General features: G+C 47.7%; 1 protein-coding gene and 2 long non-coding RNA genes across 4 annotated transcripts in view; 1 reads left to right on the top strand and 2 right to left on the bottom strand.

The window, feature by feature from the left end:
- LOC310836556 overlaps window positions 1-24,066 on the bottom strand; it is a 205,326-nt gene that overhangs the window by 84,269 nt on the left and 96,991 nt on the right. The gene's annotated exons all lie outside the window — the stretch shown is intronic.
- LOC310836557 overlaps window positions 1-24,066 on the bottom strand; it is a 104,486-nt gene that overhangs the window by 72,354 nt on the left and 8,066 nt on the right. The window lies entirely within an intron of this gene.
- Window positions 1-24,066, top strand: part of RABGAP1 (RAB GTPase activating protein 1) — a 91,927-nt gene that overhangs the window by 65,800 nt on the left and 2,061 nt on the right. For both annotated transcript variants that reach the window (XM_083721680.1, XM_083721681.1), the window contains 12 exons: window positions 4,920-5,033; window positions 7,138-7,212; window positions 11,642-11,767; window positions 13,269-13,412; window positions 16,427-16,468; window positions 17,463-17,591; window positions 19,212-19,304; window positions 19,919-20,029; window positions 21,591-21,695; window positions 22,156-22,239; window positions 22,620-22,691; window positions 23,706-23,903. In XM_083721680.1, the coding sequence (XP_083577806.1) occupies window positions 4,920-5,033; window positions 7,138-7,212; window positions 11,642-11,767; window positions 13,269-13,412; window positions 16,427-16,468; window positions 17,463-17,591; window positions 19,212-19,304; window positions 19,919-20,029; window positions 21,591-21,695; window positions 22,156-22,239; window positions 22,620-22,691; window positions 23,706-23,903 (1,293 nt within the window). The remainder of the gene's footprint in view (window positions 1-4,919; window positions 5,034-7,137; window positions 7,213-11,641; window positions 11,768-13,268; window positions 13,413-16,426; window positions 16,469-17,462; window positions 17,592-19,211; window positions 19,305-19,918; window positions 20,030-21,590; window positions 21,696-22,155; window positions 22,240-22,619; window positions 22,692-23,705; window positions 23,904-24,066) is intronic.

Below are 24,066 nucleotides of genomic sequence, written 5' to 3'. Positions count from 1 at the left end.
GGCCCCTCCAGGTCTTGTTGGACTCCATCTCCCATCATCTTCCTTCATCCTTGACCATTGGCCGTGCTGGCTGCTGCCAGCAGGACAACATAACCTGAAGGGCCATAGGTTCCTCTGCTGTTGGGCAAAAAACAGAATTGGATTACTCAGTGGATCCAACCAAGGTCTCTCTAATCCTCTCTAATGGCAAAGAATAGATGGAGGTAGCCCTTCTCTGTTGTTTATTCCTCTGCTCAAGCATATGGTAGCCAGTGATATGCTACCACTTTAACATGGAGGTTCCATTTAGCCATCATTGCTTAGATATTAGCAAGCCCACCTGCAATCTCCATGGATTTATTTTAAATAAATTTATCAGATCTCAAGGAAATAAACAACTATCTGACTTTTACAAGGCAGCTGAAGGCAGCCCTGTTTAGGGAAGTTTTTAATGTTTGGTGTTTTATTGTATTTTTAATATTTTGTTGGAAGCTGCCCAGTGTGGCTGGGGAAACCCAGCCAGATGGGCGGGGTATAGATAAATTATTATTATTATTATTATTATTATTATTATTATTATTATTATCCCTTTCCAAAATTAAAAAGCAGTTTAAGACAGGGGTAGGCAATGTAGTGCCCTCCAAAGGATGCGGCTCAGTTATCATCTGGAAAATTCCACGTTGGCTGCTTATGATCTAAGCCAATACCCATGACCACCACAGTGTTGCAGTGACTTCTGTAAGTTGGCTTTGGGTGAATGCACATTCTCCTCTGTCAAGCCAGTCTTGCTCTGATCTCTGGGTGGCTGCTGTTCCAAGAAGGAATGGGGATCCTTACAAAGCTGTCCTCCTCAAAGGTTTAAGGGGCCCAAGTATTCTCCTGTGCAGTGAAGAACCCAGTTCTGCTCTGTGCTGCTTCCCACCCGTTAATCCCACGAACTTTCCTTGCCCTCCCTCCTCCCCATAAGATATATTTAAGACTTCATTAACCATTCATTTATTTGATTTATACCCTGACTCTCCTCTGAGTGCAGGGTGGCACCCCACTCCACACGTTATTAATCCTCACAACAACCCTGTGAGGTGGGTTAGACTGAGAGTGCATGACTAGCCCAGGGCCACACCTTCATGCCTGAGTGTGGGGATTTGAACTCTGGTTGCCCAGATCAGAGTTTGGCGCTCTAGCCACAGCGCCACACAGGCTCTCAACAGTTTAGGCCCCCAGTTTCTGTCACGAAGCCCAAAGAGTGATTGCAAGCTAGTCAGGCTCTCTCAGTTTTGCCTTCCATACAGGTGGCCTGTTCTGAAGGTGAGTCGTATTCCCATTAAGGTGATGGGGTTACTGTCAGCGTGCCCTCAGCCAGCACTGGTAGGCCAGCACTGGGGGGCCTGCCTACCTGCCTTCTTACAAGCAGCCCAGGTGGGTACAGCCAGCTGTGTGGGACTCAGCAGGGGAGAGGGTGGGCATAAAACTGGAATTAGTTGGCCACTGGTTTTGGCTCCAGCTACTTACTTTTGCCCTCCCTTTTCTGCATTCTTGTTATCCCACTCTCTGCTCTTAAAGTCCCAAGGCTACAATGATTGAAACACAATATTAAAAAGTCCTTTAAGAGATCCTAAAACCACAGAAATAAGGTGGGGCCTAAAAAATACGCCAGGCTGAATGGGCACCAGCACCAATGGGATCTGGGGACCAGGGGATGGGATGCAATCTAGCCTACCTGCAATTTTGAGCCCCTTGGAAGAAATACATCATCATTTACTTTGCCATAGCCCAGGAGTCGGCAAACTTTTTCAGCAGGGAGCTGGTCCACAGTCTCTCCGACCTTGTGGGGGGGCTGGACTATATTTTGAAAAAAATATATGAATGAATTCCTATGCCCCACAAATAACCCAGAGATTCATTTAAAATAAAAGGACACATTCTACTCATGTAAAAACACCAGGCAGGCCCCAGAAATAACCCAGAGATGCATTTTAAATAAAGGCACACATTCTACTCATGAAAAAACACGTTAATTGCTGGACCGTCCGCAGGCCAGATCCTGGCCCCTGGGCCTTAGTTTGCCTACCCATGCCATAGCCAAAGAACAGGAACTGTTGGAGAAAACATGTGTTGAGAATGATTTGGTTTGAAGATTTTCCTCTTTTATTTGAATGCACGTGCAGTCAGTTTCAGATAATTTGGCACTATAACATAGCATCTTACTTAGGCCCTCCCTCTTCTTTTAGCCTCTAGTCCCCCCCCCCCCAAATATACAGTACCTTTCTGAGCCTGGCTGTGCCTGGAAAACTGCTGAGATGGCTCCGGTGCCAGCCGCCCTCCATTCTCACAGCGGAGAATGCTCTGCTCTCCCACCTATGCCATTCCTGCCCTCTTCCTGCCATTATTGCCATCTGTTTTCAATCCCAGGGTGTGCGCGCACACTTCCAAGAGCTTCCCTTTGCCTTGCCCCCACTCCCACACCAGAAGCCTGAGAAATGACCCAGACATCCATTCTTCACAGAAAGGTATAAAAATAGGAGCTGGAGAAGGGGCTCACACAATAGCTGTGACTGCATTCTGTTTGTACCACCAAAACACACATTTGAAAATGTTATCATTTCCGTACATTTCCCACCTCCCCTTCCTTTCACTCCCTAAACAGAATGTTCCAGTAACAGGGAAGTGGTTCCAAAATCCTTCGGCCAAGTCTTGGTGCCACTACACATTTAGGAGAGAGAAGCATGTCGTTCTTGCATCTAACACCCACGGCCCAATGATGTGTAGTGGTTGCAGGGGCAGACTAGGACCTGGGAGACCAGGGTTGAAGCCCCACACTCAGCCATGAAGCTGACTGGGTGACCTTGGGGCTGGGCACTGCCTCTTTCAGCCTAACCTATCTCACAGGGTTGGGGGAAGAACTGTGTACGCCACTTTGTGCTCCATGGAGGAAAAAATGGGAGGTAAATGCAATAAATAAATGAATTGCAGCAACCCAGTCATCTCAAACTCACCCCCCTGAACAGGTTGGTGTCTCACTTAATTGTATCGTGCCCTTTTTTCTAGACGGGTTTTCCGTGCCCCCTCCCGCCAGTACCATTCGAAAGCTACCACAATTCGCTTCTGCTTAAAGTAACACATTGGGGATAGGAGATTGTTGACAATAATTGTGGTTGTGCTTTTGCAAGCTTTGCTTACTTGGTTCTGTGCTTCAAGCAAACTCCACCTTAAAGACTCAGATACACAGTAATTGCATTGTTAGGGTGCTAATTGAGAGCAGGGCATCGGAAAGTCCACAAATATTGTTTGGTTTTTAATTTGGCAAGGCCAGGGAGGCATAATGCTTGGGGGGGGGCAGGTTTCCACCATGTTCAAATTTCCCATCAAGCAGGACATTTGTAAGCACACTTAAATAAGTTCAGGACCAGATTGGCAGGTCTGCACAGAATTTTTTGCAGAATTCATTTTTCTTCTTATAGTGGGGAGTGATTTTTTTTTTTGGGGGGGGAGAGTTCTGAAGAGCAGTTCAAGTGTAAATATCCCTGATTCAGCTGCCTGCATTTCCAGGTAATAAGTGATGAGGAATTATCTTGCTACCTGGAGAACTATTGCCAGTCAGATTAAACAGAACTAGTCTAGAGGCGCAAACAGTTTAGCCAGGTATAAGCTTCCTATGCTAACACAACCCATCAGCAGAAATCCTGCTTGCCTCCCTACTGGTCTGTTCTTTTACCAAATGTTGCCTATGTTGTTTCTGCAACCTTGAAGACTAGAAGCTTCATTTGAACAAAAAGTAAGTAGGGAGTTTTTCTGGTGAGAATTCTGCAATGCATTGTGGCTCTTGTAGCTATGGCCAGTGCAGTTTTGAGTTCAATGAAATGGCCATGACTCTGCCTGCAAGTGCCAGCCGAGCCTATTGGAGAAGGAGGACAGGCAGATTGTGCAAAGTAGTCACCCCCATCACCTGTCAGGCTCAGAACTTGGAGAATAATGCTGTGCTTTGGGCTTCGAGAGTCTGCAGTGAAACTAGAGCCTCTGTGTGAATCCGTGCAGAGCTGATGATGGAAGCTGCTCACCGTGCAAACATAACATGTTGCTGGATGGTATAAAATGTACAAGGTGTGTGAACCACTCGTGAGATCTACAAATGAAGGGTGGTATACAAATCTAATAAACAGTGATAATAATTACTGGTGGGATGCTCTCTGGGGAGTGGGAGGGAGGTGAGAGAAGAAGCTCAGTGGTAGAGCATCTCCGTTGCAATTCCTGACTGAGGGAGATCCCTGCATAAAACTTTGCAGAGCCATTGCTGCCAGTCAGTGTTGACAGTACTGAGCCAGATGGATCTATGATCTGACTCAGTGTACGGCACCCTCCTATGTTGCTACAACCTCCTGGGTGAAAGAGGTAAGAAACTTGGTTAACCTTCCATAAACTATGCACAGGAAGTGGGAGTCTGTTTTCTTTTATCGATTTAAATGTGGCACTCAGACTCTGCAAGGGAAGGTGATTCTTTTCTCCCCTTCTCCCACAAGTGATTCCACTCAGTAGTCTGCATAAATCTTGATACTAAGCAGGACCGGGAAACCTCAGTAGCTGGTGCCTGAGTAGCCTGTGTCTAGAGCTGGAGTAGTACCCAGAAAGGGGTGGGTGGGGGGAATATGGCACCTTGAGCTTTTATTTTCTCCCCCTTGACTCCTACTAATGCTAAGGTCACCCTTTGCCTCCTGTAGATTCCTCCTCTGCACTGGATTTTCATGTAGAATTGAAGAATCTTAATGAGCGTGTGAATTGACAGTGCCTTTCTCTTACATGTGCCCTCTCACTTTAAAATTGGAAAATGCTATCTCTGATTCACGCTCCTGCCCTCGTCCCCAGCATCTTATTGTAGCTGCAACCACACCCATAATTCTGGGGCTTAACAGTCTCCCCCAATTTCTCTCTCCTTGGCTTTGCAGGAGTCTCCCCAGGACAGTGCCATCACACGCGACATCAACCGGACGTTCCCTGCCCATGACTACTTCAAGGACACTGGGGGCGATGGCCAGGACTCCCTGTACAAAATATGCAAGGTACCCTGACTGGGGTGCTATCTTGGCTCATGTGTGGACCAGGATGGTGGAGCTTCCTTGTGGGAATAAATGTGCTAGGTCAGGTTAGCCCAGGGTTCTTCGTCGTGAAAACACCTCCAAGCATGAGATGGTAGTATTGATAATAGAATTATGGGGTTGGGACCCCCAGAGGTCCTCTAACCCAGCCTCCTGCATTACACATATCACAGCTAAATACCAGCAGGTGACCTTCCAATCTCTGGTTATAAACCTCCATCAAGGGAGAATCTGTCACCTTCTGAGGTAATCTATTCCATTGTCAAACACCTCTTACCATCAGAAAGTTCTTCCTATCATTTGGTTGGGATTTCATTTATTGTCATTAGAATTCATTGTCTTGGGTCCCACCCTCTGGAGCAGCAGAAAACAAGCTTATTCTGTCTTCCAATTGGCAGCCCTTCAGATATTTGAAGATGGCTATCCTATTCCCTCTCAGTCTTCTCTTCTCCAGGCTAAACACCCCCAGCAAAAAGGTTGTTGAAACATATTGCCTGTTGTGCCTGCTAATTTAGCCTTACTGGGATTGTAGTCCAGAATTATCCAAAGGGCACAAGGTGGGTCAGTTTGTGCTCGTGGATGCCTGGGCAAATCGGCCTTTTGCCTCAAAGGGCATTCCCAGATCTTCTGGGCTCCTTGCATCAACTGGAGTGGCTGCTGTATTTCTTTTCGTGTGGCAGAGAGCAAAGGAAGTCTCAGCAAAAGGATCTTTGCTTCTCTCTAACACTCTGGAAAATTAATCAGCTCCTCATTTGCATTATAAGGCAAACCACAAACACATTCAAGCCACTCATTAAAATGCGGGAGGCAATTAGCAGGTTAAAATAAAAAATGTCCACACTCTGGTTTGATCCCTTTACCTTGCTTGACCGGAGGATCCGGCTCTTTGAACCTGGCATTTAGAAAGCTGCCATTGCTGCCTGCTCCTCCTCCAGAGACTGTTTGGCCTGGGAAAGCAGCTTGGCTTCCTGGCCACCTCCTAAGCTCTCTGACAAAGCACACCATTAAAAAGGATGAGCTCTGCGTGGGACGCGGACCAAGGACTGGAGCAAGCAGCTTCCTATCCGCTCCCTGTGTATAATTGATATTCAAATCAAAGACTTAACGGCACAGCTTGAAAGATTTGTTTTTGTGTTATTATCCCTGCATAAAATACTTCGGGTCTCAAACATGCTCTGGCTTATTTTGGGAGAGTTGGATGTGCACGCCAGACCCCACAGTGTGCATTTATGCTTCAGCCCCACTCCCACCCCCATCCTTGCAGCTCAGTGAACCAAGATCCTAGCCCAGGACTTAGCTTTCTACTCTCTCTCTCTAAAATTCCATCGAGGTGAAATTATGCCCCTTTTGCTAGGTGTGCTGGGCTCCCTGCCTGCAAAAGGCCAGGGAGCCCAAGGCTTTGGTGGGCAGATCCCCTGCAAACCTTTCGCTTTTCTTGTGACTCTTGTGAAATCCTGGTCAGAATAAGCGCCTCCTTGCCCCAAATTGCCTCCTTAACAGCCTTCAGTGACTTGCTCCAAGTTCCCTTTGTCAGCCCTTTCTGTGCTGAGGGACAAAGCAGGCTATTCCACGTGCAGACAGATTGTGTGATTGGCACAAGGTTGGTTCTCTGGATGGCTGAGACGGAGGCAACCCTTGTTTTCAGCCAGAAGGTGGTGACCTTCATAACCTGCCCCCCTGCCACAGCAACACTCTTGCTGTGCAACAAATATACATTATGCGTGCCATAATATACAGATGCACACTGAAGCTGGGAAGCTGTTTTGAACGGAGTAGGGGTGGTTGTGGCCAAGACAGTGGTGGTGGTGTAGTGGTTTTAGTGTCAGACTAGGACCTGGGAGACCAGGGTTCAAATCCCCCCCACTCGGCCATGAAGCACACTAGGTTCCCTTGGGCCAATCACTTCCTCTCAACCTAACCTACCTCACAGGTTGTTGTGGGGATAAAGTGGGGAGGAGAACTATGAGCTCCTTGGAAGGAATGCAGGCCATAAATGCAAGCAAGCAATCATTCAGGTGGGGCATCTTGTGTTGTTGAAGTCTTGACCGCTTCCTGATTCTTCTTCCAGGCCTATTCTGTCTACGATGAAGAGATTGGCTACTGCCAGGGCCAGTCATTCCTTGCTGCTGTGCTGCTTCTACACGTGAGTTCCTCTTTGCTACCTGAGAGAGGGCCCTGTGCAAGAACGTTCCAAAGCGTGGGGTGCGGCACTCAGGCACAATCCAGTCTCCCTTTGCTCTGCCTTCCCCGCCTCCCTCCCTGCCCAAGACCTGTTTAATTAATCAGAATCTGTGAGCACTTTGAACCTGGCAGGAGGATGGGCAAATGTGCCCGAGAGTTTAGGAGACCCTGGTATGTGACCCATCCATGTATGTTCTGTGTCTTGTATTGGTTTCCTTGAATGTAATGTCACCCTTCATTCCCTTCCCCCCTTTTAAATGTCTAAATCACCTTTGATGCTGTTTGCTGAAACATACATTAAAGCCTGCTTACATGCCCACAAACCAAAGATTGCAGCAGTTACCTAACCAACAACTAGCAATGAATCACTGCAGGTTTAGTGATTTTTATATAATCAAAACCAGGACAATTATCCTATAGTTTATATGTATATATAATTAATTGTACGTATAATTTATATGTAAGAACAGACAGAAGAGCTCTGTTGGATCAGGTTGTTAACAAATCCAAACTCCATCCAGGCTGCCTGTTGGTTTCTTGTTCTTCTTTATGTTGTTGAGCAGCAATGCAGGTAGATCCATTGTGAAGATCCCAAAACTTCCCCACATCCAGAAACAGTTGCTCCATACATGGATGCCGTCTCTTCTAGAGATGTTTCAGAACTGACATTTTTCATTCTTCAAACATGCTAATAGTGAACATGGGTGCAGAGCTAGGGCAGATTTACAGCCCAAATTGAAATAGGGAGAATGCTTGCTGCTGGGGAGGAGCAGCCCAAGGTTTGTAAACAGCGCGGGGGGGGGGGGGGAGAAACTTTTAAAATAGTCCAAGAAGGACTAAGCATGCATGTTGGCTGCAGAATCCGGGTGGTAGGTGTCAGGTTCCAGGGAATCCGATTCCCCCTACGGTAGGCTGCCAGGGATGGATATCAAGGAGAGTTCTTACCAAGTCTTTTATTCAGTATTCACAGAGAGAGTCTTAGAAAAGCTGCTCCCAGTGAAACCCCACCCCCTCCATCTCTCCCATTATAGGCCATCCCTACGTTGGCTGATCTGTGCTTTCTGCCTCTGGGATTTCTGTTCTCCTACTTTCAATGCCCACCGGGTTCGGGTGTGTGTGTCTGGAATGCTTTCTAAATACACTGAGTCTGTCGGCTGCCTCTCCCCTGGTGCTGCTGCTTCTTCCTGTTCCTCTCCCAATATTTCCCAGCTTCTCCCTTCTGCAGCCTCTGAGCTGTGACCTCCCTCAACCCACTGTTGTAAATCTCTACTGTCTTCCTCTTCTCTGGAAGGTTCAGGCTGAGGAGGCGGTGTCCACTATTCCTCCTCCTCTTCTGCCCAGTCCCTGACAGTAGGATGGGCAGTCAGGAAATCTGTTGGTGTTTGAATGGAGTATTCTGGCAAAGGGCATGGCTGGTTGGTTGGCACCCTGAGCACAAGCACTCCACAGTGCAGCATTTTGGTACAGGTCCAAGTGTCATAAATCCTGTGCATTTACCAGGAAGATGGGTGGCATGTTCTTTTCCTGCTTTTGCCAGTCAAGGAGTCAAGTCAGGTTACCAGGCTGCTCAGTTCGAAGTCCACCTGGGACCAGCTTGGGCTCTGGGCCACAGGTTTCTTCTGGTGCCTGGCTGGACTGATTTCCACATCTCACCAGTGGCCTCTGACTAAATGAGCTTTGTAGAAAGGCTTAAAGGGAGGCTACAGTCTCTTGCAGGTGTCAGATAAAAGCTGGGGGGGGGGGGGAGGGCGGGCTTTGTAGTTTAAGATGACCATCCACTCCCAAGGCTGAATATCTTTTCTTTCCCTCTCTTAACACATCAGAGGTTATGTGGGCCTTTGAGGGGCTAACCGGTCTGTGCGGAGTCCACCACAGGGAAATCTTGGACAATCTATTCAAAAGGAGTTGTCTGGATGACCCCTTCGGGTACTGGTTGCAAGTTTTCTCTTGTTCCTTGGAAACAGCCAGCTCAGAATACCACCAGGGATGCCTGCCCTGTCTCGCTTCATTTCCCTGGCTGTCCACCCCACTCCAGCAGTTGCTTACGCAGAAGTGCTGAGCATTTTTTGCAGTTACTTCTCTCTGACACCACATTCATGTTGTTGGTTCTCTTTCTCTGCTCTCTCCCCGCTTCCTCAAACTAGCTATCTCTGCTGTCAGTTACTGAATGACACTCTGCAGAGCTTCCAGGCCCATTTGTTGTTCTGATCCACAGCAGGCTCCTTTCCCTTTTTTAAAAAAATACCCCCCTCCCCCCCAGCAACCCTTCAGCTTATTTGAATGATGGCTGTACCACCATCTCATACTAAATATAAAGAGACTTGGTGTGTCTCTGAAAACCAGACATCCTGTCAGTTTGAGAGGACACAAGAAAGTTGTAGAAAGATATTCTGAACACCAGTCATAAGGGTGGTTTTGTTGTAATTGAACAGCAGCTCCCAACATTCACTGTGAAAACTTGAGGCCTCGCAGAATAATGAATTTAGCGGTTCTTCGCCTCGCCACAGGCAATGCAGGCATTAGCTGTGCAATTCATAAGAAATGAAGATGAAATTGTGCTTAAATTGGATCTTAGAATTGCTTCTGAGGTTGCTTTGGGAAGATTGTGATGGGTTTTTAAGAGCTTAAATCCCAGTCCGGAGATGTAAGCCTTTGAATTGTGGTACCTGCTTGTCTTTAGGAGAGGGAAGCCTGCAGAGCAGCAGAAGCTGAAAATATCATTCAAAATGGGTGGCTTTCCTGGGCCCTTGGATAGAGGTCTTGGACTTCCGTGAGTGCACCTCTCAAATGTTCATGAGGTGTGCATGAGCCTTCCTGGTGCATTCTTCAAAAGCACCGCAAACTCCCTCTTTGCAACAGTTTTATTTCCCCCTCAGTAGGGACGCAATTGGCACTGTGATCTAAACCACTGAGCCTTTGGGCTTGCTGATTGGAAAGTCGGCAGTTCAGATCCGCGTCACCGGGCTTTGTCCCAGTTTCTGCCAACCTAGCAGTTTGAAAGCATGCCAGTGCAAGTAGATAAAATAGGTATCGCTGTGGCAGGGAGGTAAACGGTGTTTCCATGCGCTCTCGCTTCCATCACAGTGTTCCATTGTGCCAGAAGCTGTTTAGTCCTGCTGGCCATATGACATGGAAAGCTGTCTGTGGACAAATACTGGCTCCCTTGGCTTGAAAGCGAGATGAGTGCCACAACCCCATGGTCACCTTTGACTGGACTTAACTGTCCAGAGATCCTTTACCTTTTTTTAAAAGCTGTTCTCCCCTCAACTTGTAAAAGGCCCAGTTGACGTGGCCCAGAACGTGAACCTTCATTACTGTGGGAAAACAGGGTGAGTTTTTGAGCAAGGGAAGATGACAGACTTTTCCAGAACACCCTGGGTAAGGATACCCACTTAAGACTGGCATGGTGTGGATAAGGCTACCAGTGGGTTCTAGCCATGATTGCTGTGCTCCACCTTCACTGCTGGAGGCAGGATGCCTCTGAATAGCAGGTGCAAGGCTCTTACGTTCCCATGAGTAGATATGACACCATCAGTTTACCCCTCACTTTCTGCTGAACTGCTGCTAAACCTTCCCTTGCTGTCATATTCTCACACAACCTGTGGTGGTTTACGGTTCATTGGTGGCAGAAAGAATGAGCAATAATCTCCTGCCTTTTCCTTGTGGGAGTAGAGTAGGGCCACATTCACACCATACATTTAAAGCACACCTTTACCACTTTTAAACAGTCATGGCTTCCTCAAAGTAATTACGGAAGCTGTGGTTTGCTAAAGGTGGTGAGAGTTGTTAGGAGACCCTGCAGTCCAGAGCTACAATTCTCAGAGTTCCCTGGGAAGAGGGCTTGATTGTTAAACTATTCTGGGAGCCTTAGCCCTGTGAGAAAAATGGGGGTCTTCTAATAGCTCTTGACATCCCTAACAAACTGCAGCTCCCAGAATGGATGTTTAAAGTGGTATAGTTAGGACTGCTGTGCGTCCAAAATTTCCCAGCAGTGTCTGGGTGGGATAGCTTAAATGTCCAGGAAAAGCCAGACGCATGTTGGAAGTGTAGATTTTGGAAATTTTCCTTAAAAGTAGCTCAAAAACTTTCTTTTCTTTCTTTTTTTGTGATCTGGCAAAAAAAGTTTAGCAACTTTGAAGGAAAAAACAACAACTCAGCAACTTTTGCGTCTGGATTTTCACTTTTTGTAATATGGCAACCCCTAGGTATAGTGCTTTAAAAATAGAGTGTGCATATGGCCCATGTTTGGCTGCCAATAAAGTAAGGTGGTTCCCTCAACATACTGGTAGGAAAAATGGAAGGAAGAAGTTAGATTATCATGCTTAGCTCCCCACCCCCCACCCCCCACCCTTTTAAAAATGACAGCTGGTTTTGTTCTTTGTCTTTGACAGATGCCTGAAGAACAGGCTTTTAGTGTTCTGGTCAAAATCATGTTTGACTACGGACTCAGGGAGCTTTTCAAACAGAATTTTGAAGATTTGCACTGCAAGTTTTATCAGTTGGAGCGACTCATGCAGGTAAGGGGTGCTGTCTGTCCCCAGAGACCGAGATTTGACAGGGGGCGGGGTTTCATCCGAGAGAGTGATGCTCTTTGCAAGGTGAAGTCCAGAGGTGATGCTAACAGTGGTGGCCTGGCTGAGGGGTGGCCACATGGCCCTTAATTATGTGACAAGCTGTGCCCCATTCTTCCCCTGGCCATTTTCTTCTTCCCACGACTATCGCAACAGCGTGTGTAGCACAGTGGCAGGGAGAGTGGGCTGGCTCCTGTGATCCTCATTGCTGGACTCCAGCTCCCATCATCCCTGCCTACTGACCATGCTGGGAGTTGGAGTCTAGCAACATCTGGAGTGCAGCAGAGCTTCCCCCAGCCCTGGAATAGCATGCCTTTATTCTCTCCCCTTCAATTTCTTTCTTTCTTTTTTTTAAATTGTTGTTCTTCTACCAAGTGTACTTGAAGCATCTTGTGAATTGTTCAAAAGAGCCACACTCTATATATTTAGTGTGATATTGAATGAATGAATGAATGAATAACAATAGAAGAGAATCAGTGGAAAATAATAATAATAATAATAATAATAATAATAATAATAATAATAATAATAGATATGACACCCAATAATTCATTAAGTGAAAATGCTTAGTCAAATTTCTGTTGTCTGTTAGGCAAAGACCATTGCAATACTAGTCACCAAAAACAGTAATAAGAATCTAAGACTAAATTAAAACAGATTGTCAAAATTTAAGATTGCAAAGTTCCTCAATTCATTTAGGTTTAGGTTTTGTAAAAAATATCCCCTTGGCAGTTGTTTTTGTTAAAAAAAGGGGGGCCTGTAATTTTATTTTTTACTAAAGTTACCCTGTAGGTAACAGACTTGTCTACATTTTGCCAGCAGCAATCCGATTGACCCCTTAGAAAAAGAATTTATTTGCTCCACATCTGAAAGCTGCTGGAGATGCAGCTGGGGTGGGGAAGCACACGCGGGAGGCCGTTCCACAGTTTTGGTGCCACAGTGGAGTAGGGCCCCCCCCCCAACCATGTGTCCACCCACCACAGTGATGAAGGAATTCGTGGCAGGGCCTCTGATTAGCACTTTACAGTTTGAGCAGGCTCACATGTCTGAATCCCCGTGTTTCTAGAATGCCAGACAAGTGAAAAGTTCCTTGCCAGGTCAATTGCAGTAGCTTTCAGCAGCTGGCTGCCCTTAGGCCTGTTGGCACTTCAGCAGGCCATTGGGGTCATTGGGGGGGGGATGGGACACCGGGTCTTGCCCCTCCCCTGCTGCCACCATTAATGCACCTGAATGGGTGTTTTTTGAAGCTAGTTGCTGCCTAGGGGCATTGATGTCCAGGAGACCTAAATGTTCTAAATTACGTTAATGGGAAACCTAAACGTTCTGTGGTACAATATGAGTCCGTTGTGTGCTTCCATCTTAAACAGCATCTTGCAGATGAGAAGATGGTTGTGTTATTTATTTATTGCTATTTGGGACAAACTTTTGTCTTTTTCTTCTCTTTTAGGAGTACATTCCTGACCTCTACAACCACTTTCTGGACATCAGCCTTGAAGCACACATGTATGCATCCCAATGGTTCCTCACGCTGTTCACAGCAAAATTCCCCCTTTATATGGTCTTCCACATCATTGACCTGCTGCTGTGTGAGGTAAGGGCGATCGCCTTTGACAAATTCCAGTAATCCCGGCCCTTCACATGGGTATATTTAGTTATAAACTAAACACACGAGAGTTTGTAAACAAGCAAAAATAAAAGGGTGCAGAGAAGGAAGGTATATATAAACAGTTTCACAATCATGTTCATTTTCATGGATGTTTTTCCAGCCTTCTGTAGACATGGCATCATGGCAGCTTGCAGCCAGCACATTAGATATTAATCTCCCATTTCTTTGAATCCACCTATTGTGTGCCTGTGTGTGATCTGGACATTGAGTCACTGGCAAAGGAGGTCAGCTTTGTCCCCCTTAATCTCTGAATGGCTGTGTGCAAGAAGCTGGTGCTGGAGGAAGGAAATGATTCAGCAGCTTCAAGAAAGTTCTGGGCAGAATGTGGTGCCAAGAAGAGCTTGCTAAAAGCTTGCTTTTATTGTTGCTTATAGTCCTCAGGTGGTGCAGTGGATCAGTCGCTGTTAACCGGAAGGTTGGTGGTTCGAGCCCACCCAGGGACAGCTGTGGGCAAGACTCCTGCATTGCAGGGGGTTGGACTAGATGACCCTCAGGGGCCCTTCCATCTCTATGATTCTATTACCATCATGGTTGTATCAGCTGCAGAAAAGAATATACATGCTAATACAATATTTAAAGAAACAATATCAACCAAAAAAAAATGTTACATTAAAATATATAGTTAAAATAAATGAGGTAAAAATAAAGAAATACAAAAGGTTAAAAGGAACTAATGCATTAAAATCACCTCCATTTCTAAATGCTGCAACACAACAATAAGAGTGCTGAGGACTGCTATGCTGTTGACAAACAAGCTTGATGGTAGAAGTCTTTTTATTTTGAGGCTATTTTTCACCTTGCTCTTTAGCCATAAAGAGGTCCCAAGGAAACTCATAATTTATATAAAAAAACAGAGCCCTCCCTGCCATTAGGCTTACATTATAAAAGGACACAATGCACAAGGAAGATGCACTGCGAGGGAGGAGGAATAAGCATGCTTAGGTTAGATGTCTTAGTTACTTGGGAGAAGAGACCCACAGGTGGTGAGGTGCGTTTTCCCTGTGGGACCCATGGCCAATTGCTTGGGTAAGGTCTTTCCATGCCACTTTCTAGTACGCGCTGTTCTTGTTTGAGTTCATTGTTGTCATAATGTGCTAGGAATATCCATAAAGCTGGGGGGAGATTGCAGCTCAGTTGCATCTCCCGTTACAGCGATGGGAGAGATCTTTGCTTGAGAGCCACTGCCAGCCTGGGTAGACGATGCCAGTCTATATGTCATGGTAGAGGATGCCTTTGTGGACTGTTTGCCCCCTGCCTGCTGGCCTACAGAGAGAGCAAACCCCTATCCCTGGCTTTGTGCTACTACACCCAACCCAGGGACTTTTGCTCATTCCACCCCCAACAAACCACAGTCTGTAAGCCAAGAGCAAACCTTGCCTGCAGATTGTGGTTCCTTAGCAGTGAAACAACACCTAGCCCATGGTTTGGACATAGCGCTGAAGCCAGAGATCATGGTTTGTTTCTTCCTGGTGCTATTGGGAAGGAGCAGAGTGAGCAAGAGAAACAAAGCCATTCTGTGGGAAACGCTTAACTGGGGTGTGTCACGGTGTGTGAACGAGGGACATAGTCTGACCTGGTCTCAAGGCAACTGGGTATTAATCACCATTCTGCATTTGGCAGAAACACTGTGGGCACTGGGACTTCTGATTGTTTTGGGATTCTGATGGTGTGGAACTCTGGTGAGGAATTGTTTCCCCTCCTTTTCTGATTTAAATATTTGAAAGTCATTGTCGATTCATGCTGCCCCCTGCCCAGTTCCATTTGGGGCACCTTCTTAGGGACCAGCCTGCCATACGAGGAGAAGGGATTGTGCTTGACTCCAGCTCCTGTCAGGCCCAGCCTGCAAGCCTTCTGGCCGGGGAAGAAGGGAGCTGCCGTGCAGCAACATCTGGAGGGCATCGTAAGGGTGGGCCCTGCTCTAGACTATTTGACCATGTTCGGAGGGTTCCCCTGGATTCCCTTCCCTAAACAACCACTGGATTGCGCAAGGGGCTTCCGTGGGGGCTGAAGGCTCAGACCTGGAAGGAGAACTTAAAAGTGGAATTCAATGCAGTGCAGTCTTCTTGTTTGAGAGATTTAGAGGGTTCTGCCAAACCTTGCAGCAAAATTGACGAAACATGTCTGAATCACACTTGTGAGGGAGCAGTGAACAGAGCACATTTTAGCCAGGCAGCAGCAGTGGTGGCAATGGCTTCCTGGGAGGCAGTTTTAATAATTTGTTTACTCGCTTGCTAATTAGCAACATTCATTAATTCTCAGTGGACTTTCCCCCTCGGAAAATGGCACAGTTCTGCTGTGCCCCCTTTTACTGAGAGATCGTTCTGTTCCTTTCCCAGCTGGGGTCTGTGCTCCTCAGGGTGTTTGTGTGTGTGTGTGTGTGTGTGTGTGTGTGTGTGTGTGTGTGATGGTGCGGAGAGTGGTGCACCCTGCTGAAAATAGCAGCTATCAGCTTTGCTCTGGCCTGTCTCTTCTGAGCTGCCAGAGGAACTGTCTGCCCATTTTCAGCTTTTCATTTTCAACCATGAAGGATAGGAACCCTTTCCTGAAATCCAAGCAGCTCAGGTGGAGCTGCATCCCATGATCTAGTTGTTCAAATGTCTAGGCACTCTTCTTTCTCTCTTCTCTGCCCACAATTACAAGAAAAATATATGCAGACTTGCTGGTGGAGCTTGTGTTCTAGGAACCTGTACAGCAGCAACGAGCTGTTGAGTCTTCTGGGTACATTTAGCTTACATCCTCACCCCCTGCAGTAAGATGACACTTAGTAGAGGATATCAAGGCTTTGGAGCAGAGAGAAAGACCTATCTGTTTAACAGACCATAAATCAGAATGGGTTATGGGGCTGATAGTTCTCGTCCAGAACAGACTTGGCAGAGACTGCTCCGAATGTTGGTTTTGTCTCTCACTACTTGCTTTTCTTTCTTGTTTTTTTCCTGCAGGGCATCAGTGTTATATTCAATGTTGCCCTTGGGTTGTTAAAAGTGAGTATCCAGCCCCTCTGTTCCGCTTCACATGATTTGTGCCGAAAGCCCTGCAGTGAACGTCTGCACTGTAGAAATCCTAAAGTTGTCCTGCAGATTTATCTTACAATTTTTAAAAGCAGGGTCTAAAAGAAAGAACTTGGCAAGAGAATGACTAGTGGGTGCCGGCTCCAGTGGAGTGAGTTTTACAATGGGGCTCTTGCTGAACACCTTGGGGCTCTTGAACATCTCTCTCCCCACCCATGGGGCCATGTTTGCAACGTAGAAAAAAGAGCTGGGGTAAATAGAGATTATTTTTTTAAAAGAAAAAAGGAAGGAAGGAGCCAGGATCCAATAACTCCCCACAGGTAGTTGGGACAGACTGTGAGCAACCTTCCCTCCTGCCCACCTTGGACGGGAGTGTCTGTCTCTCTTTGTCTTCCCTGGGGTGGGGAAGGATGAACCATACTTTGCTAGGAAGGACCTAGCAGAATGAGGCTTTCCTCCCACTCAGTGCCTGCATTTTGCCACCAGCGTGGGTGGATAAGGGGAGCAGGGAGGCTGCTCTTGCTTCAGAACTTCCTGCCATTGTCAAAACTTTCAGTTTTAAACTGTCTGTGACAATCCAGATATCCTGTCCCTTAACCTTCCTAGCCTTCCCTCCATCCTGTCTTCCATCACAAAGGACTCCTGCCCCACAGCAGCCTGCACCAAGGTGCTGCCCTCAGGGTGCATGGGACCGCAAACTTCACTGGCCCCAGCCAGCAAGGGGGGGTTGTGATCTGGCACTGGGCTGCAGGCAGCCACACAGGAAAACAGGAATGTGTTGTGTTGTGTTGTGTTGTGTTGTGGGGGTTTTGTGTTTTGTTTTCAATAAAGCGGAGTTAAATATCATTTCCAAGTTCTTCCCTAAGGAAGAAATGAAGCTACTTTTGCCACCACTTTTCTTAGTTACAGGATGTGGGTGCCATACAATTTCATTTTCCAGAAACCCTTTTTCTCTGCACTTTCTCAGACAACTAGGGACGACTTGCTGCTGACTGACTTCGAGGGTGCTCTGAAGTTTTTCCGCGTGCAGCTGCCCAAGCGATATCGCTCTGAGGAGAATGCCAAGAGGCTGATGGAGTTGGCTTGCAGCATGAAGGTATGTGAGTGGAACCACCGGCCCTTGCGGGGTTGCATTTAAGTGGAGCCTTGCTATGAAATACTCAGGGGGGTGAATATGCCCATCATGCACTGCCAGCAGCGATGCCTCCTGTTCTGGCTGTGACTGGAGACTTTCCAGACAGTTAAATAGCTGCTGTAAAGTGGAGGGAGGAAGACTTGCGCTGCCAGAGGGAGCCTTGGTGGAGCTTTTGCATCGGTGCCAGTAGAGGGAGCAAGAGGACAGGTTTTATGCCGCTCCAACATCCCTTAACAAAACTGTTGGCATCCTCCCTGGGCAGCCTCTGGCACCAGCCTGGGCCCTCCAGATGTTCTGGACTGGGGCTGATGGGAGCTGTAGTCCAGAACATCTAGAGAAGAGCCCCAGGCTGGTCTGGAGACTGATGATGTGGGGGAAAAGGTGGTGGTTTTGCAAATCGTGCTCCCCATCCCCTGCTGATTGACAGTCTTGGCTGTTGTTGTTCTTTCCATTCATCTCTCACAGTGATAATTGCCTTTTTGTAGGGCAAGCTGGTTGGCTTTTCAGCCAGCCTCAAAATAAACCTTACTGCATTGGGATGGGGGAATAGGTGGGAGCCCCAGGTTTGCTAGCTGGCTTGCCCATTCACAGGGATAAGAGGCTGGAGTGTGTTTGCTTCGCTTTTCCCTTTCCCTTCCTGCATTTACTTCCCACCTTTTCTCCATGAAGCTCAAGGTGGCATATGTGGCTCCTCCCCATCTCATTTAATCCCCAAAACAACATTCCTGTGAGGTAGGTTAGGCTGAGAGGCAGTGACGGGCCCAGGGCCATGGCCAAGTGGGGTTTGAACCCTTGGTTAGACACTCTGCTACATCACACTGTTTGTTTTGCGGAGCAAATATACTGCTTAATCCAAGTCAAAAAAATAAATCCAAGGCTTTAGATTTGTGTGATAACATTTCAGCAGTTAGAAAAGCAGGGCACTGGGTAGTGTGTTTTCTTAAGTGTCAGAGAATGTTTAAAAACTGCCAGATTGCATAAAAGGGGGGGTCTCCAGAAAGTCCGTGCCACAATAGATATGGACTTAGCACAAGTTGAAATGTACAGGTTAATAAATGCTACCTGAGCCCCACTCCCAGCCTGAAGCCACCTCCTTATTGAGAAGCCAACCATGATATGTTCCAGCTCTCGCTTGAGGTGAAAACAGGAAAGATTGTTCTGGGGAAAATGTCTGTTTGTGATGCAATGGGGAGGGAAGAGGAGACCTTCTCCATGGAGCTTGGATCAGTGTGTGTGTGTGTGTGACATTTGCTGAAGATGCTTTGAGGCGCTCTAAGGGTTATGTGACCGGGGCACTGTCCTTCTGAAGTCACAGTCTCTGTCCCGACATGCACAACTCCTCCGCACATGTACTGATAAGAATTCATTTATCCTCCCTACTGTGTCCAGTGACTCTGTAAGTTGGAAGGGTGCCTAACTGTAAGCTTCCTAAGCAAGAGACTCCCAGCCAAATCAATCATCGGAGTTCCGTTTTGTTTTTATAGAAAGGCTCCAGCGGATATCTTGAGTTAAAAGAAGCAAAAGCACAGCTTCTCCACATGTCTTGACTGAGACGCTCTTGATTCTCTCTCCCACCCCTAGATTAGCCAAAAGAAGCTGAAGAAATATGAACGGGAGTACCATGCCATGAGAGAGCAGCAGGCTCAGCAGGAAGACCCCATAGAAAGATTTGAGGTAATTTATGTTATTCTGCCATGTTGGGGGCGAGCCTTGGACCAGATAACCACACATGTCTCAGTGTTGTTTTGTGCAGGGACCACAGAGCAGGGATGGTCTCAGGCAGTCCTTTCTGAGAAGGCAAATCCGTAACCAGGGGCACTACCACTGAAAAAGTCCTGCCCCTGCTGGCTATATATATGCAGCATTTAATTCCAGCCTTGTAATTCAGTCTGCAAAAGTCAGTCTCCTTTCTGTTTACCCACCCCATGTCTTTGTTGGTGGGCAAGCTGTTGGTGGCCTCCATGAATAAGACATAAATAAGCTCCTTAGCCTCCTACTTGCAATGCCAAGATCCAGGCAGCTACAATGAATGTTTAATTGCAGGGTTTAGGGTGGAGGAGACCCTCTGGGGTGACCACTCTGGGGGCAGTTGCTTTGGGGGCACCTAGAGGCTGGGGCTACTGCCTTGAAAATAAGGAAGCATCTTGGGGAGCAAGACCCCTCAACCCTTGGGTGAAGCATTGGTAGCCTTCTAGGAACTTAATCCAGTGTCTTCTGAGGTGGAGTCACTTAATGAGTCATTGATTCAGGAAGTTGTTATCTTTTGACTCTTTTTTGCCTCGATCCAGCGAGACAACCGGCGCTTGCAGGAAGCGAACATGAGGCTGGAGCAGGAGAATGATGACCTGGCCCACGAGCTGGTGACAAGCAAGATCGCCCTGAGGAAGGACTTGGATAATGTAAGGGCCAGAGGCCTTCCCTGGCCATTCACTGCCCTATTTGTCTATTTGGCCACCATTCTCTCTCGGTGCCCCTGAGGACAGAGCCCGTCTTTTGTGAAGGCCTGTAGCTCAGCGGCAGAGCATCTGCTTTCCACGCAGAAGGTCCTAGGTTCAACTCCTGGTGTCCCCCAGATAGGGATTTGGCTTATGGCAGCTTCCTGGGTTCTGCCCTTTGAGAATCCATTCCCTACCTCCAACCTTCTCAGCCCAGTTGACTTGAGAGCAGAGCCCCATGACCAACATAAACTGGCTTTATCCCTGAGTGTCCTGGGGTGGGTTGCTGTGTGACAAAGCAGTTGTGGGAGCTGGGTACGTTTAGCCTGTAGAAGACAGAGATGTGATAGGTAAAGGTAAAAGTGACAGGATAACATGGAGGTCCCATGGAAGATGGAGGAGGCTTGTTTTCTCCTGCTCTGGAGGTGGGACCCGGACCAGTGGATTGAAATGACAAGAAAGTAGATTCTGACCACGTTGTGTTAGCATAGGCTATACGGCCATGTTTGCTGCGGCTGATGGGAATCGTAGCAGCTGAAGATTTCTGGGCACCTGGTTGGGGAAGCCTGCTCTGATGAGGCAAAGCATTTCCTTTTTTTGCAACTATCCAGGCTTCCTTCTTTTCTTTTTACTTTCTACCAGTTTAGCAGCAGGTCTTTGAATCCTGCCCAGCCTTTCCTGTGCCTTATCACAAATAGCCATACACTCTCTATTGGGTCATGTAAAATGGCGCCAGTCGACTTGGTTTAGCCAGGTTCTCATGTTAGGACAAGGCAGGAACGTTCCCAAAACAGTGACGGTGGATAAGTCTGCCATCTTTTCAGAGAGCAGTTGACTCAGGAAGAAGCGGGGAAGATTTGTTCTGTGCAGCTCCTCCAAGCCAGCCTTTTTCTTCTGGCACTTACTGATTTTAAAAGACCTCTGAACCTCTCTGTATTCACACAATCCCAGAACATTGTGTGGGAGGAGGAAACAAATGAAGGTTACCTGGCAGGTGAAAATACTGGGTGTGTGTGTGAATGTGCACGATGGATCCCTTCTCAGTGTCACTACCCTGTCCCTGGGAGGTCCTCATCTTGGAAAATAGCAGGAGAGGCAGATGTCGGAAATGACACTCGCTGTGCTTGTAAAGCAAGCAAGCTCTTCTTCTCCTTTTGTCTGGATTCCTGGTTGAAAAGGCAGTGCCTTCAGCACAAACCCTTGTTTCAGTATTGGTGGGGTGTCAGCTTACATGCCCCCCACCCCGGCCTCTCTCCCCCTTTTGTATATGGAGTGGGTTTGCTGCTTTCTGAATGGTCTCGGATATTGCCAGGTCTTTATTCTAAATTTAATGTGCAAGACCCAGCCTCAAATCTCAACTGCCTGCCCATGTACACACCCACTTCTTCACAACTGTTTATTTGCTATTTGCAGAATTGCTGCTTTCTGCTAGGAATGTTTTTTTAAAAAAAATAAAAAAATAAAATAAAACATGACCGGAGATGGACTCTGTGACATTTTGGCTCTCCCACGTTTTGTGTTCCAGGCAGAGGAGAAGGCGGATGCCTTGAACAAGGAACTGCTGATGACCAAGCAGAAGCTGATAGATGCTGAAGATGAAAAGAGGCGGCTGGAGGAGGAGTCGGCTCAGGTTTGGGCCATGGGGCAAGGAGGTGGGGACACCAGTGGGAGGGAGACCAGGCACGGCAAGGGCAGAATCGCTGGTTCTAGAGTCCGGCAGCCTCTCTGGGTGGCTTTTCTGTGGTTCTGCCCTTGCCAAACCCAGCTGGATTCCCGATACCTGTGGGGAGAGGAAGGTCTTGTGCCAAAAAGACATTTAGAGTAGGCACTGTGCAAGTCTCTTTCAGGAAAGGGCTCTAGAGTTTTTCAGGGCAGCACCACCAAAAAGGCCTGTCCCTTGGTGCTGCCATCCCCTCCCCAAGCATATTTCAGAAGGAGGGCCCATGTGGAAGGCCTCCAGCTTGAAGGTGGGTGGGGAAGGTACATACAACTCAGATGTGAAAAGTTGCTATGCATCTTTGCTTGGAAGCAGAATGAGAGCTGTTTGCTTTTTAGCCCAGCCCTGATCCCTCCTGGTCTTTCTTTTGCAGCTGAAGGAGATGTGTCGCCGGGAACTGGACAAGGCGGAGTCAGAGATCAAGAAGAACAGTTCCATCATTGGAGACTACAAGCAGGTGAATGCAGGGGTCTTCCAGGTTGCTGGCTGCAAGGGGAAGTCTTCCGCTTGCTGCAGATGGATGCAACTCTCAAAAAGGCCTCATGAAGGCTGCTCCACCCTGATGCCCTCCAGGGGGTGATGGACTTCAGCTGAGGCTGATGGGAGTTGTATTCCATCTAGTTCCGGGGGTTGGAACATCCTTGCGCATGAGCAGAAGAGGAGAGGCCACAATGGGTAAATGGAATCTCTCTCTGCAAAGGCTGCGCATATCGCTTCATACCTGTCTTTTGGCCAAGTCCTAACCACGGCTTCCTCAAGGCCTCTAGCTGGCCATTTGGGAAGCCAGGACCAAGGACTTCAATGGGCTCAGCTGAAGTTCTTTCTCTGTTTTGGTAGATCTGCTCCCAACTGAGCGAGAGACTGGAGAAGCAGCAGACAGCAAATAAAGCTGAGATTGAGAAGATTCGGGTAAGGAGTGCCTCTGCTAGGGCATTGGTTGGGTTTAGCACTAGGCTGAAGGCAGCTTGAATCCCTTGGAGGACATGTGAGCTGAGGGCTGTGGTGCTCAGGTCCTGCTTTCAGACTTCGTATTTGGGCATCTGGTTGCTGAGCCATATGGGGTCCTTGGCCTGATCCATGCTGCTACAGGCTCTTTTGGCGTCCTCTGGAAACAACCCCTGTGCCATTTTAGGATTGGGCCATTTCTGGGATTCCTCCTTAAAAGCATATAATAATGTGTTGGAGGTTACCCCTGTTGCTTTTCAATGGTGCTCATCCTGATATGAAAAGGGTGACTCTGAAGCCTCTCATCTCCCTGGGGACCTTCTGACTCTGGATGCCTACCCCTCTTTGAATGTGTGAGCAATTTGGAGCTTGAATTACGTATTGCAATTGCATCCTGCCTTTCCTCCCGCGAGCTCAAGGCAGCATACACTGTTCTCTCTCCCACACCCTGAACTTTTATCCTCACAACATCCCTTTGAGGTGGTTTCATCTGAGAGGCAGTGACTACTAACCCATGGTAACCTCAGTTAGCTTCATGGGTGCACGGCGATTTAGAGTAGGGTCTAGCCTGACACTCTAACCCCCACAACCATACCAGTCATATGGGAATCAAGGTGTGTTTGTGTGTGTGATGGAATAGTTCTTGGACTGGGGGAACTGCACGGGCATCTGGAGTGGCTTTCCTCTCCCACAGGCAGAAATTTACCCCTTCCCAATTGAGTCATTCCAGAAAAGTTAGAAAGTCCCATGATCATTAAGTTAAGTTTAAAGCTGCATCAGTTTGGTGTCCATATCAGCTGTTGGCTACTAAAGGTTGCCTCTGGGCAAAACTGCTGCTTTGGACCCAGGCTCCTGCCGCTAGCTTTGGGGGGCAAATTATGGGCGTGCCAGGGGCAGGTTGGCACACAGACGCAGGCTGCAGTGGGAACCCTGCCCCTGTGGGTGGGGAAGCTCATGACCTGATCTCCTTGGCTTCAGCAAAAGGTTGACGACTGTGAGCGTTGCCGGGAGTTCTTCAACAAGGAGGGGCGGGTGAAGGTGGCCAGCGTTGCCCGGGAGGGCTCCGAGGAGGACACGGATGAGGAGAAGGAGGCGCTAAAGAACCAGCTGCGGGAGATGGAGCTGGAGCTCGCCCAGACCAAGCTGCAGCTGGTGGAGGCAGAGTGTAAAATCCAGGTAGGTCACATTGGGGGCAGTGGGAATGGGGTGGTGCCCCTGCCTTCCTACAAGGGTGAGTGGCCATGTCCAAAATGAAATCCCCATTCCTAAGCTGGAAACTCCCAAGTTCTTCTCTTAAAAAATGGTTTCTGGAAACAAGACGACGTAGAGTTGGAGTGAA

The sequence above is a fragment of the Podarcis gaigeae genome, assembly GCF_964106915.1.
Source record: "Podarcis gaigeae genome assembly, chromosome: Z".
In the NCBI taxonomy this organism is placed as follows: domain Eukaryota; kingdom Metazoa; phylum Chordata; class Lepidosauria; order Squamata; family Lacertidae; genus Podarcis; species Podarcis gaigeae.
This window is presented reverse-complemented; position numbering and strand designations above follow the sequence as displayed.